The sequence below is a fragment of the Hyla sarda genome, chromosome 1 (genome assembly GCF_029499605.1).
Source record: "Hyla sarda isolate aHylSar1 chromosome 1, aHylSar1.hap1, whole genome shotgun sequence".
In the NCBI taxonomy this organism is placed as follows: Eukaryota; Metazoa; Chordata; class Amphibia; order Anura; family Hylidae; genus Hyla; species Hyla sarda.
Window position 1 is genome coordinate 408,570,432 of NC_079189.1, and position 13,095 is coordinate 408,583,526.

The window sequence follows — 13,095 nt, forward strand, 5'->3', positions numbered from 1 at the left end:
TGTTTCTTATATATATAAATTTAAGTTTATTGTGTGTGGGATTTGGGTGGAATAGGGGCGTGGCAGAAGATTGACGAGCTGCAGAGCCTAGCATGGGCCATTGCCTTTTTAGGGTCCCCGAGTGTTGTCAGTCCACCCCTGAATGTACCCTTACTGTATATTTATATTGAAGACTGGGTAGAAGCTAAATTGATTGTTTAATCTCCTTGGCGAATTTTATTTGAAATGCAACCTGATACAATTTCCCTTAAAATAGACATGTAATTGGCTTAAATTCATATTAAGTATGATCCCAGCTGTGAAGATGATGTTGAACTATTAATAGCATGATGATGTTATATTTTTCTAAAAACTAACAGGAGATCTAGCAAATGTGGCAATATCCTGGAAATACTGTACATAGACCAAGGTAACTCAGTTATCATTGATATTCATTCATCCATCCAGTGCTGACAGTGTTCATTTACCGAAAGGCTTATAAACTCACCAATATTAAAATTGTATTTATTCTTAATTACCATAAAAATCATTTACAGAACAGACTTAATAGCTGCATCCTAGCTGGGGAAACTCTAATGGACAAGGAATCTGAACATTGAGAAATCATTTAGAAGCATTTACATGAGGCCTCTGACAATATCATATTTTCTGCAGACCAATGATAGAACCAGCCAAATTTGGTAAAATATACTGACATGTCTGTGGTGGCCCCACACGATTGACAGCACATGTAACTAAAATTAACTAGACCTGCCAATGATCTATAGAAAAATATATAATGTCTATTGCCAAATTAAAGGATTTATTATCAATAATCCAATTATCAATACCCCTTCTTAGTATAATACAATCATGAAAGTAAGTCATTTTGTAACTGACGAATCATAAGGTGCTTCATTCCCTCATTTGGCCCAATTTCTGCTGAAATCACATACACTGCACCCAGCATGCATCGTGGGGCCGTGCATCTCTACATGAGAGGTGGGAAGAAATGGTTCACTCCTCCATCATCTCATTGTAAACATGCGCCATAACTGTAGGCAGATGCAAATACTTGCAAATCTGTTGGGCTCCCCATCCTGCTAGGTCCTGCACAGCTTTCTTAAATATGCAAGTACTATATGTGATAGCAGAGTTGGGGGGAAAATGAAAAGTAGTCAGGTGACCAAGCAGGAAAATAGGACCCTTTTGGAAATGTAACTATTATAAATTGAATTACTTTCGTGTATTGTAATAAAAGGGGTTTTTCATAATCCAACAACCCCTTTAAGAATAGACCCCTGCCGTACTATATATGTTACAATACATTTCTATAAATTATTATTAGACTAAAACATAGTAACCTAGTAACATAAAAGTTACTTTACATAAAACAAAAATAAATTTGTGTTCCAGCACTTCATGATTTTAAGCCGCAATATTAATTCACTTTTTTAAGGCAACACATGTTTCATAGAAGCCACAGCTGTGACACAGAAGAGCAGGAGATGGTGGTGGATGCCCCAGGATAGGCGATTTGCAAACTAGACATTCAGTTGTGCCAACCCTGGAATATAACAGAAGATTGGTAAGGGTCTTAGACAAATGCCAAGAATGCTATTTCTGGCTTCTGATCTGGTACCTGTAATGCTGAGAACACAGGAAAGCCTCTCTCCCCATGATGGTGACATGTGCTCCACATAAGACGCAGCTCTGCTTATTCCCAAACAGCTGTTCACAAAGAAGATAGGTATATTTATCATTTACACAAGCAGGCATACAGATATAGATCTTCTTGACATCTGAAGATTACAGCAGAAATTCTGTGGCTATGAGCTAACCTCATCTAGAAGACATTCTTCATGTTTAAGCTGGCAAAAAGAATAGAAACTAAATCTGCTGTGCAAAGTGGAGAACACTTGTCTGTACATGTATAACACTGGTAGATGTAGACTGTAACATATGAATAACCCTCAAAATGAAGTTCAAATTGAGACATTAGCCAGTATATCCTTATATGAAGGACATACCTGAGTCTGCACACCAACACCAAGGTTTCTCAAGTGGCACGAGACCTAACACTAAACCTACCTGTGCCGTATGGACAATACCAGGGGCCAGTGGGCAATTACAGCGGCATTAGGCCCGACTCACGGCCTGCTCCCAGGTTACCTCCAGTGTGGCTAAGCACAATTACAGTGGGAGGAAGGCTATGAACCCCACCCAAGTTGGCTGATATGTTGCCGGGCTCACAGGTGCACCAAAATGCTGCCTATAATAGTGATTAATGGAGTTTATACACCTCCAAGTGCAAGATTTGAACAAGAAGAAAAAAAACATGGTTTCCAATGGCAGGAAATGCTCGACCCCAAATGCAGTTGTGCATTTATGCTGGGTGAGCAGCTCCTGCGCTTGTGGTCTGTTACTAGGGGCAATCCCCAGCATAAAAATGCATACAATGGGGGATGCCTGCAGCAGACTAGAAGTGTTTACATCTACCACAGTAGTGCACCTAAATGTATGTATTATTCTATGTTACACATCCACTCTTTTCATCAGGTATAGGATGCCATTGTGGCACTTGTAGTTTGCTGCAGGCATCTCCCATTGTATGAATTTATACTGGGGATTGCCCTTAGCAACGGACTACAAGGGCAGGATCTGCTCCCCCAGCATAAATGCACAACTGCATTTGGGGTTGAGCATTTCCTTCCATTGGAAACCACTTTTTTTTTTTTTCTTGTTTGTCTGTACTCTGCCACGTACCAATTCCGCCATGGATACATGTTCCATCTCATGACCTTTCAAGTTATATTTTAAACCAATGATATACAAGAAAGTATTGGTGGTTTAAACCAGCATATTAAGTACTTTTGCTCTGTTCCATGTCTCTTACTTTTACCACAATTGTTCTACACAATATTATGATTGTGAATTAACCTATAACATCAGCGTGTAACCTACAACAAACCTTTGAGAAGGGGAATGATCAGGATCTGATAAAGCTGGTAAGTGATTACTTTTCATACAAAATTAATTAATTGAAACAATATTTCATAAATAAATATTGATATGGGTTTAATAAATAAAAATGGAAGTGGAAATATTAATAAAGTTCTTCCAGGATAATATAGAATCTGCTTCATTTTTCTTCTGCAGCATGCACATTTTCACAGAGTAGGGTGCTCTGTCCCATACAGGATGAAACCCATCAAAGACGTTGTCTGATGGCTTTGTCTCCAGCATCTCTCTCCTCTTGAACTATCTTCTAAGGCTACTTTCACACTGCTATTATGGCAGTGTGCCGGGCGTCAGGGGTGCTGGGGAGAATAGCGGGAGAAAAACTGCAGGAGCCATCTTTTTCTCCCGCTATTCCCATTTTAAAAAAAACGGGTCCCGGCGGCCCCCATAGTAGTAAATGGGAGCCTTCGGGACCCGTTGTTGCCCATTACTCCGTTGCTCCCAGTCACGAAAACGGCGTTAAAGTCACAAAAAAAAAAAAAAAAATGTAATGGCCATTCTTGACTGGGAGCAACAGCAGTCGAGAATGGCCATGATTCATGGACAGATCATATGATCCTTGTACACTAGTAATATTTTTTAATAACAGTATGTATGATAATTATTTAGAGGTGTACAGAATTATCATACATAGAAAATTATTATATAGCTATATTGCCTATAAGGGAAGGTGGGGCAGGCACAAAGTACTCCAGTCTGACACTAATCATACGTAGAAGATTTCAAATTTTACATCTGGAATATAGGAAAACTATGACCCTTGTCACAGAAAATGATTGCAGTAACACATGTTTTGCTATACACGTGTTTATTCCCTTTGTGTGTATTGGAACTAAACCAAAAAAGGGAGGAAAAAAACAAATTGGACATAATGTCACATCAGACTCCAAAAAAAGGTCTGGACAAAATTATTTGCGCCCTTTCAAAATTGTGGAAAAATAAGATTGTTTCAATTATGTGATGCTCCTCTAAACTCCCCTAGGGCAAGTAACAGGTGTGGGCAATATAAAAATCACACCTGAAAGCAGATAAAAAGGAGAGAAGTTCACTTAGTCTTTGCATTGTGTGTCTGTGTGTGCCACACTAAGCATGGACAACAGAAAGGGGAGAAGAGAACTGTCTGAGGACTTGAGAACCAAAATTGTGGAAAAATATCAACAATCTCAAAGTTACAAGTCCATCTCCAGAGATCTAGATTTGCCTTTGTCCACAGTGCACAACATTATCAAGGAGTTTGCAACCCATGGCACTGTAGCTAATCTCCCTGGGTGTGAACAGAAGAGAAAATTTGATGAAAGGTGTCAATGCAGGATAGTCCTGATGGTGGATAAGCAGCCCCAAACAAGTTCCAAAGATATTAAAGCTGTCCTGCAGGCTCAGGAAGCATCAATGTCAGCGCAAACTATCCGTCGACATTTAAATGAAATGAAATGCTGTGGCAGGAGACCCAGGAGGACCCCACTGCTTAAACAGAGACATAAAAAAGCAAGACTACATTTTGCCAAAATGAACTTGAGTAAGCCAAAATCCTTCTGGGAAAATGTCTTGTGGAAAGATGAGACCAAGATAGAGCTTTTTGATAAAGCACATCATTCTACTGTTTACCGAAAAAGGAATGAGGCCTACAAAGAAAAGAACACAGTACCTACAGTGAAATATGGTAGAGGTTCAATGATGTTTTGGGGTTGTTTTGATGCCTCTGGCACTGGGTGCCTTGAATGTGTGGAAGGCATCATGAAATCTGAGAATTACCAACGGATTTTGGGTCGCACTGTACAGCCCAGTGTCAGAAAGCTGGGTTTGTGTCCAAGATCTTGGGTCTTCCAGCAGGACAATGACCCCAAATATGCATCAAAAAGCACCCAGAAATGGATGGCAACAAAGCGCTGGAGAGTACTGAAGTAGCCAGCAATGAGTCCAGATCTAAATCCCATTGAACACCTGTGGAGAGATCTTAAAATTTCTGTTGGGAAAAGATGCCCTTCCAATAAGAGAGACCTGGAGCAGTTTACAAAGGAAGAGTGGTCCAACATTCCGGCTGAGAGGTGTAAGAAGCTTATTGATGGTTATAGGAAGCGTTTCCAAAGGGTGTGCAACCAAATTTTAAGTTAAGGGTGCCAATAATTTTGTCATGACCATTTTTGGAGTTTGATGTGACATTATGTCCAATTTGATTTTTTTCCTCCCTTTTTTGGTTTAGTTCCAATTCACACAAAGGGAATAGACATGTGTATAGCAAAACATGTGTTACTGCAATCCTTTTCTGTGAGAAATACTTCATTTTCTTGAAAAATTTCAGGGGTGACAACATTTACGGCCATGACTGTGTTCTCTTTTTACCATATATACTATCTATTATATTTGACCATGTATACCCTATATTCTTTGTATTTTTATCAATAAAAAAAGATATATAGGAAAATGCAGGTTTTAGCTTCATTAGATAGATAGACAGAGACACAATTAGATCGAAAAGAATTATAAAATTACAGCACTACATTACTGTGCTGGATTCAAACATGAACACAAGGATATTACATAATACAATTTACATAAATATAATTTGCAAAAAGAAAGTTTATATTGTATTCACCTGACCAAATGCTCCAATTTTCATCGAACACATCCCACAGATCATTGCTTGAGACCTGAGAAAGCCATCCCTGCATATATTGGTACAACGTAGACCCTAAAAAACACACACAGATTTGGCAACCAAATACGGTAACTTTTTGTATGCAATCAAGATTGTCAATGTCTTCTAGTAAGTACCTTTAGGTACCGTGTTCTTGTGTGAGCTTGTATGGAGCGAGCACGGGGATCCTTTCTCAGGAAATTAACCAGGCGACTGTTCATCATGGCTTTTTGCAGTAGTTGTGGTAGCTGGTTGATCACTGTGGCATTATCTGTGCATTTGTACTCATAGTAATCAGCCAGGTTTACTAAATATAAATGGTGAGAGTTGTCGGGACTGAGCAAGCACTTCTCCACTGCCTAAAATCAGAAAAAATAGGACTAGTAAGAAGTATCATAAAGACAAAACCACACGTTACAATTTTTCTGTACTACATGCATATGAGACATCTCCAAATTAAAGGGGTACTTTTTTTTTTTTAAATCAACTGGTGCCAGAAAGTTAAATTGATTTGTAAATTACTTCTATTTAAATATGTTCACCCTTCCAGTATTTTCCAGCTGCTGTATGTCCTGTGGAGCATATAGAAGCTGATAAGTACTGGAAGGATTAAGATTATTTAAACAGAAGTAATTTACAAATCTGATTAACTTTCTGGCACCAGTTGATTTAAAAAAAAAAAATGTTTTCCAGGGGAGTACCCTTTTAATGGATAACCAGTTTTTATTACATTTTCAGAAGTAATTTAAATGGGTACTGCCATTTAATTCTGATAGTACCGTGTTTCTCCGAAAATAAGACCGGGTCTTATATTAATTTTAGTCACAAAAACACACTAGGGCTTATTTTCAGGGTATGGCTTATTTATTTACGGTATGTACCTTGAACAACATGGGGGACTGTAGCAGTGTGGAGGAAGCTGCACCCCCCCCCCCATATTCCACACTTCTACAGCCCCCCCATCCTCCACACTGCTACAGCCCCCATCCTCCACACTGCTACAGCCCCCCATCCTCCACACTCCTGCATCCCCCATCCTCCACACTCCTGCAGCCCCCCATCCTCCACACTCCTACAGTACAGCCCCCATCCTCCACACTGCTACAGCCCCCCATCCTCCCCTTCCCCCGTCGTCCTTCACACTCCTACAGTGCCCCCCACCCCTCTGCCATAATAAACTACAGTACACATTTCATCCCCAGCCGAGACCAGCACTTCCCCACCTTCATACGGTAGCGTCTGCAACTTGTACTGTACGGAAGCTGCAGCTCTCGGCGGCGGCGGGATCTCCTTCTGTTGCTTAGCAGCTGGGGGCAGGGACACATCCGTGACGTCGGCCGTGCATACGCGCGGACGTTTTAAAGCGAAAGCGTCCCTGCCCCGGCTCAATAACGGTAACTTGCCACGGGACCAGCCAAAGGAGAGGGGGGGTCTGCGGGCATTACTGGCGGCCGTGGTCCGGATCTGGACCGCGGTCCGCCAGTTGATTACCCCTGGCCTAGGTCTTATTTTCGGGGTAGGGCTTATTGCAGCCCACTCTGATAATTCTGCTAGGGCTTACTTTCGGGGTAGGTTTTATTTTCGGCGAAACACGGTATATCACTTAATTTACCAATGAATACTCCATACCCCATCTCCCTTCCATGCAGTCTCCTGTACACTGCCTTTTGTCAAGAGATTTCTGTCTCTAAAGTGATCCAGAACAAAACACAGGAAGTGGAGAGTTTAGTATCTCCCATGTGCCAGAGAAGGAGAGAGCCTGAGAAAGCCTGTGCTGAGTGCCTGCCAGCCGAGTCAGTCTGCCTTCTGAAGATGATCCACATTGTTCCTCAAAGTTAAATCAAGGCTTCCTTCTCATTTCTCACCCAAAAAAAAAACCTGGGGGTAGCTGTCCCTTGTTTAACTAGCACTGTTTCTACTACTGTATGTCCACAGTGCTGCAGTGTACTTAACCCCCCCCCCCCCTTTAGCTTCACATTCGCAGAGTCAGGCTGATCAGTGCACTTTAACCAGCACTATGCCATGGCATAGCAGTGCTGTGATTAGCTATGAAACTAAGGGAGTAAGTATGAGCCCCCCTGGTTCCACCCCTTGAAGTGGAGAGAATGAGAAATCTAAATAACAGAAATCAGAGCATTACAATCACCTTGTTACCTGAAGGGTTAAGTCACAAAACCAGGCAGATTTTAAACAATCCCAAGTAGGAAACCTCAATATGTAGTTTTAGAAACAAATGAATGCAAAGGGAAAACAGGTGGAGGGGCTGAGACTAATATTCTTGGGGACACTAAGATTTTTTTCACCAGAACTAAAAAATGGTTACAAAATTCTGAATACGAATATAAAAAACAGAATATAATGTAATTTTTTTTTAACTTCAATATTTGTCCTCTTGAACAATTACTGTTATATTATGTATATATATGAAATATGTGTATGTATTGCGTCAAACTCTCCATAGAGATACAGTATGACATCACAATTACATATGAAGCAAAGAGCAACATAAATGCAACAATAAGTATCATAAGAGGAAGAGTTCACAATATAAATCAAAATCAGTCATGAGCAAGTTTCTAATATGCACAATTATACACAGCCATGGTTTACCTCTGCCACACTGCCATGAAAGAAACCTAGCATGTCTTTCCCTCTATGGTCCTGGCCTACTCGAAGAAGACAACTCAAAGTTCTGCGAAGTGTTGCCCAATGCATGGCGGGTATTTCCGAGGCACCTTCTAGGGTAGACATGGCTCCCTGCAAATCTTGCTCAGCTACACCTTCCTGACAGCAATGCAGCAAACAAAGTAGCTAAAACATGGAAAAAGACCTTAACATTTAATTGTGCATTTGTTTGTAAAGCAACATTTTTTTTTTTAAAGTTCCAAAATAATATTACTAATCCTTGTCACCTTCTTGACTCGATTACTGTCGTCTTCCTGCACCAGTCTCTGAATTATACTTTCTAGGAGCCCTTGTAGAGTGCCAGGTAACCCTATAATCTTTTTTGTGAGCATCTCAAAAACTCCATACACGCGGAGCTCCTCACAGGCAAGTGATATCCACAAAGGGTGTGTGGAGGAGGATTTTTGAAGTAGTTTATAAAGCTGCTCGGTGCTCAATATCTGTATGAAAGGGGACAGACTGAATAAGTAAACACAAAGAATTAGACCGAATAACCAATTTGCAATAAAACAACATCGGCCCGTTATATAATGTTTCTATTGATGATTCATTTAAAAAACAAATCCTATAAATCTATGATTCATTTAGAAACAAATCCCATAAATCTATGATTCATTTAGAAACAAATCCCATAAATCTATGATTCATTTAGAAACAAATCCCATAAATCTATGATTCACTTAGAAACAAATCCTATAAACCCAATAGACTAGCTGGGTTTGCCAAGATTACATCGGGGTTTTTGCACGACCAGTTGTACTTTTTTACTTTACCATATAATGTAAGGTGAAACCAAACAAATATTATTGGAAAAAAATCTGCAGTTTTCATTTCCAGTTTCATTTCAGTTTAATTTTTAAAAAGTGCACTTCCCTGTAAAACTGACATGCTATATTTTTTTGTGGATCAATACAATTAAAACAAAATTAATGTTTATAGTTTCTTTAGTAACTTTATTATTGTACTATTTAAAAAAAAGTTAGACCTTTTTATCACAATAAATTTGCTTACAATTGCCCTATTCTGACCCCTGTAACTTTTATTTTTCTATATACGAGGATGTATGGGGGTTAATTTTTAGTGCCAGGATCTGTAGTTTTTATTGGTACCATTTTTGTTTTGGTGGGGCTTTTTTTTATCACTTTTTTTTGGTGCAAGATCTTAAACATTATATTTTAATAGAGAATGTGTACAAGTCCTCAGCTCAACCCGTATGTCCTGTAGCTCTCGGACTGGCGCAGACTCCACCAATGGCTTGTAGACAATAGAAGAATCCAGCATAGCTTCTAGAAATTTATGAAGATTAAATTTGTTCTTGCCGTTTCCTCATGAACCATATTTGCGAGAAATGTACATGGCTCATTTGTGTGATCTTTTTAGTATATCTAGGTATTTGGAATAGACATGGCATGTATGTATATTTGTTATAATAATTTTTCATATTGTGCTATGATCTCTCATATCATGCCATGCTTCCTCCAAGAAATACTCACTGGTTTTTAGAACTGTATTCTTACCATTTGTATCTTTTATATAGGTGAACAGGTGTCTATGATTTTATTAGATTCACATTTATGTTCACCATTTGGTTGTGACTGATACACATGAACACGTTTTCTACGATGCATCTATGGATAGATATGGTCCCTGGCGATGCAGAAGTATCGAGATTGATTTATGGTTGCAATCCACCTGCATACGGAAGGGTGAGAAGGTGAGACATGGGAGCACCGCCCTATCTAGGTGGAGCTATAAAAAGCTCATTTATAATCTTACAACTTGTATGACCAAGGCCCATTTGTGGGGCCGAAACGCGTCACAAATGTCTACACTGTCTGTGCACTGAGGTGAAATGTGCAATAAAGCTCCGTTTTGCAAGAAGCTGCGCTGGATACTGTTTCTTCTATTGTATTTTAATAGTTTGGACAATTCCGCATGTGGCCATACAAAATATGTTTATTATTATTTATTAATTTAGGTTTGCAAAACAGGAAAATTGGGTTGTTTGAGTTTTAATTAGAGAAGGAGGGTATATATATTTTTGTTTGATAAAATATTTATTTATTTATTTTTTTACACTTTTCAAGTCCCCATAGGGAACTATTATATATAATCATAGGATTGCATTCCCTGCACACTGCTGCTTCTGTCAAGCCCTTCACTGTCCTGTATTGTGAACTGCATTGAGTATGCATAGGGTGTTTACCTCCCCAAATACTGCACTGCACTGGTGGCATAAAGCTAAGTCCAGACTTCCTGTTCTGTCTGTGATAAGGAGAGGTTGCTGGAAAGTGATTAATACAGTAGTACAGTGAAAAGTGACACCAGTATATAGATAACACAGGACCTTAACAATAACTTAAGCTCAGAGTTCAGCTTCCTCCTTTCTGTGGAATGGCCTTCTTTAAAGGTCACTGAGCACGCTTAGAAAAGTTTCCTATTCATGTTAATGTGACAGCTCCTGTGTATTGTTGCCTATGTTTATGGGGCTTGCTGTAAAGCTTATCTCAGGCAGGGTGACAGCCCCCATAATAATGTACAAAAAAAAATGAAATAATAAAAATTCAGAAAAAAGAAGCAGATTAAAAAAAAGGAACATGTTTTAATATATGGCTCTTGTAAAAAAAATTTTTGCATTAAAAAAAGGCTTTATTTAAAGCAACACAAGCACATACAAATTGTTTTGTTTTTTAAGTCGGGGACTGTGTATAGTTTTTTTGAGTGTATTTAGGTTTGGTTATTAGGTTGGCTAACGTGTATTGAGGTGGTTTATGCTGTGATTAGTGTAACAATATATTAAAGTTGTATTAGTGATTATTGTCTGGACACTATTATTATATGGTAATAAATATGTGCTAGGGCGACTCATTGCATTTCTATTTCAATTGTTAGTTAAAAACGTATTTTATTATTAAGATTCCTGGATTTATTGCAGACACACATCCTAAGGAAACAAAGTAGATATCAATAAAAGGAAAAAATTACATATTTCTTTTTTTATTGTTCCCACAAGGGTTTGCCATAGTAATCGTAAGCATTCACATTTTAGAAATGCAAAAGAGGAAGAATGTCCAGCGCACACACGTATAAAACTGAGCTGCTTTATTGCATAGTTGCCATAGGAAACATCGGACACTCAGGTAACGTGACGCGTTTCGGCCAGCAAGGCCTTAGTCATATGACTAAGGCCTTGCTGGCTGAAACGCGTCACGTTACCTGAGTGTCCGATGTTTCCTATGGCAACTATGCAATAAAGCAGCTCAGTTTTATACGTGTGTGCACTGGACATTCTTTCTCTTTTGCATATATCTGGACCCAGTCCTGGTCCTGTCCGTGCGCTGAAGCTTGGGGTGGAGCTGGTTCGACTTGTTTGTACATTTTAGAAATGGCTGTTCAAACAAGGACAACCTTTATTACCTGTTTCTATTGAGTCAACATTGTTCTCTGAATTGAAATGTATAGTTGGCTACTAATAAATGCCATAAATATCAATAAACGCATCACAGACTTGCTTCTAATGGTCAGTTGTTACAATACTCATTTGCTGGTTGTTACTATTTCATCAGCATTGACAATTGATATATTACACCAGAGATATCACCTTGCAATAACGGGATAGGTATAACACTGCCAGGTTCTGTGCTGCCCCTGGGGACAAAAGATCCAGCTCCAGACAGTTGGATGATGGCATACTGTGAAGTGCAGAGTCTGGGGTACAGCTGATGACAAACTTATAAGAGGGAGGAAGAAATCCTTGGGTGCTCAGCCAAGAGAATAAGTCATTGACATCAGCTGGAAATGGAAGCTAAAAAGCAGAATATTGACATTAATGTATTTGTACATAACTGTGTTCATCAATAGAATTTATTATCTACCTATTAATCTAAGGAAAGAGAGCCGCTCTGCATAATGTGCATGTTGTAGACAGCACACACTACATTTATTCTCTATGGGAGCCCCGGAGATGCCGGAGATTCTGTACTATGGCATCTTCGGCGCTCCATTACAAATAAACGGAGCACATGCCATCTACACACACGCTCCTCTCAGAGAGCCAGGAGTACCATTCCTAAGATTGCGCGCCCCAGGCTATCCTATGCATAAGGGCTAAGATAGTTTTCACCAGACAACCCCTTTAATATTCCAGATGCATAATGGTGTGCAGTTGTACAGTGTAGGAGGGAACAAATCATAAACACCTTTGTCTCACCTGATTTATGGCATCAATAAATATGTAAGTGGCCATGTTAGTGAGTTTGGCAGATGTTTGCAGAACGTGCTGCAGTATGTCTTTCATCTCTTCATTTCTCCAACAATTTCTTAGCTTCTCAAGAATATCCTCTTGCTCTGAAAACCACAAAATAATTCCGTCGCAATTGAATCAAACTTATAGTTGGTCTAAACTTATGACAGTCTTCAGATGCTCCAGATTTACCGACCAGTGTGATGAATCTGGCACATTTACAAGCTGTCAATCTAACTAAAACTGTTTTATTAAATCTTGTCTTGTCATATAGGCATTTAAATGGGATTAAAGGGAACCTGCCACATTCTACATGTTGTCTGATCTACCAACATCATGTTATAGTGTAGAAGTTGCTACACAGATTGATATACACTGCTCAAAAAAATAAAGGGAACACTAAGATAACACATCCTAGTTCTGAATGAATGAACTAATCGTATGAAATACTTTCGTCTTTACATAGGTGAATGTGCTGTCAACAAAATCACACAAAAATTATCAATGGAAATCAAATTTATCAACCCATGGA

General features: G+C 39.2%; 1 protein-coding gene across 1 annotated transcript in view; it reads right to left on the reverse strand.

Moving 5' to 3' along the window:
* Positions 1-958: 958 nt before the first annotated feature.
* Positions 959-13,095, reverse strand: part of LOC130308688 (telomerase protein component 1-like) — a 33,853-nt gene continuing 21,716 nt past the window's right edge. The window contains exons 8-15 of the mRNA XM_056552264.1: positions 12,531-12,667; positions 11,922-12,125; positions 8,548-8,760; positions 8,246-8,446; positions 5,773-5,994; positions 5,594-5,689; positions 1,622-1,710; positions 959-1,546 (exon numbers count right to left, since the gene is read on the reverse strand). Of these exons, the coding sequence (XP_056408239.1) occupies positions 1,426-1,546; positions 1,622-1,710; positions 5,594-5,689; positions 5,773-5,994; positions 8,246-8,446; positions 8,548-8,760; positions 11,922-12,125; positions 12,531-12,667 (1,283 nt within the window). The 3' untranslated portion in view covers positions 959-1,425. The remainder of the gene's footprint in view (positions 1,547-1,621; positions 1,711-5,593; positions 5,690-5,772; positions 5,995-8,245; positions 8,447-8,547; positions 8,761-11,921; positions 12,126-12,530; positions 12,668-13,095) is intronic.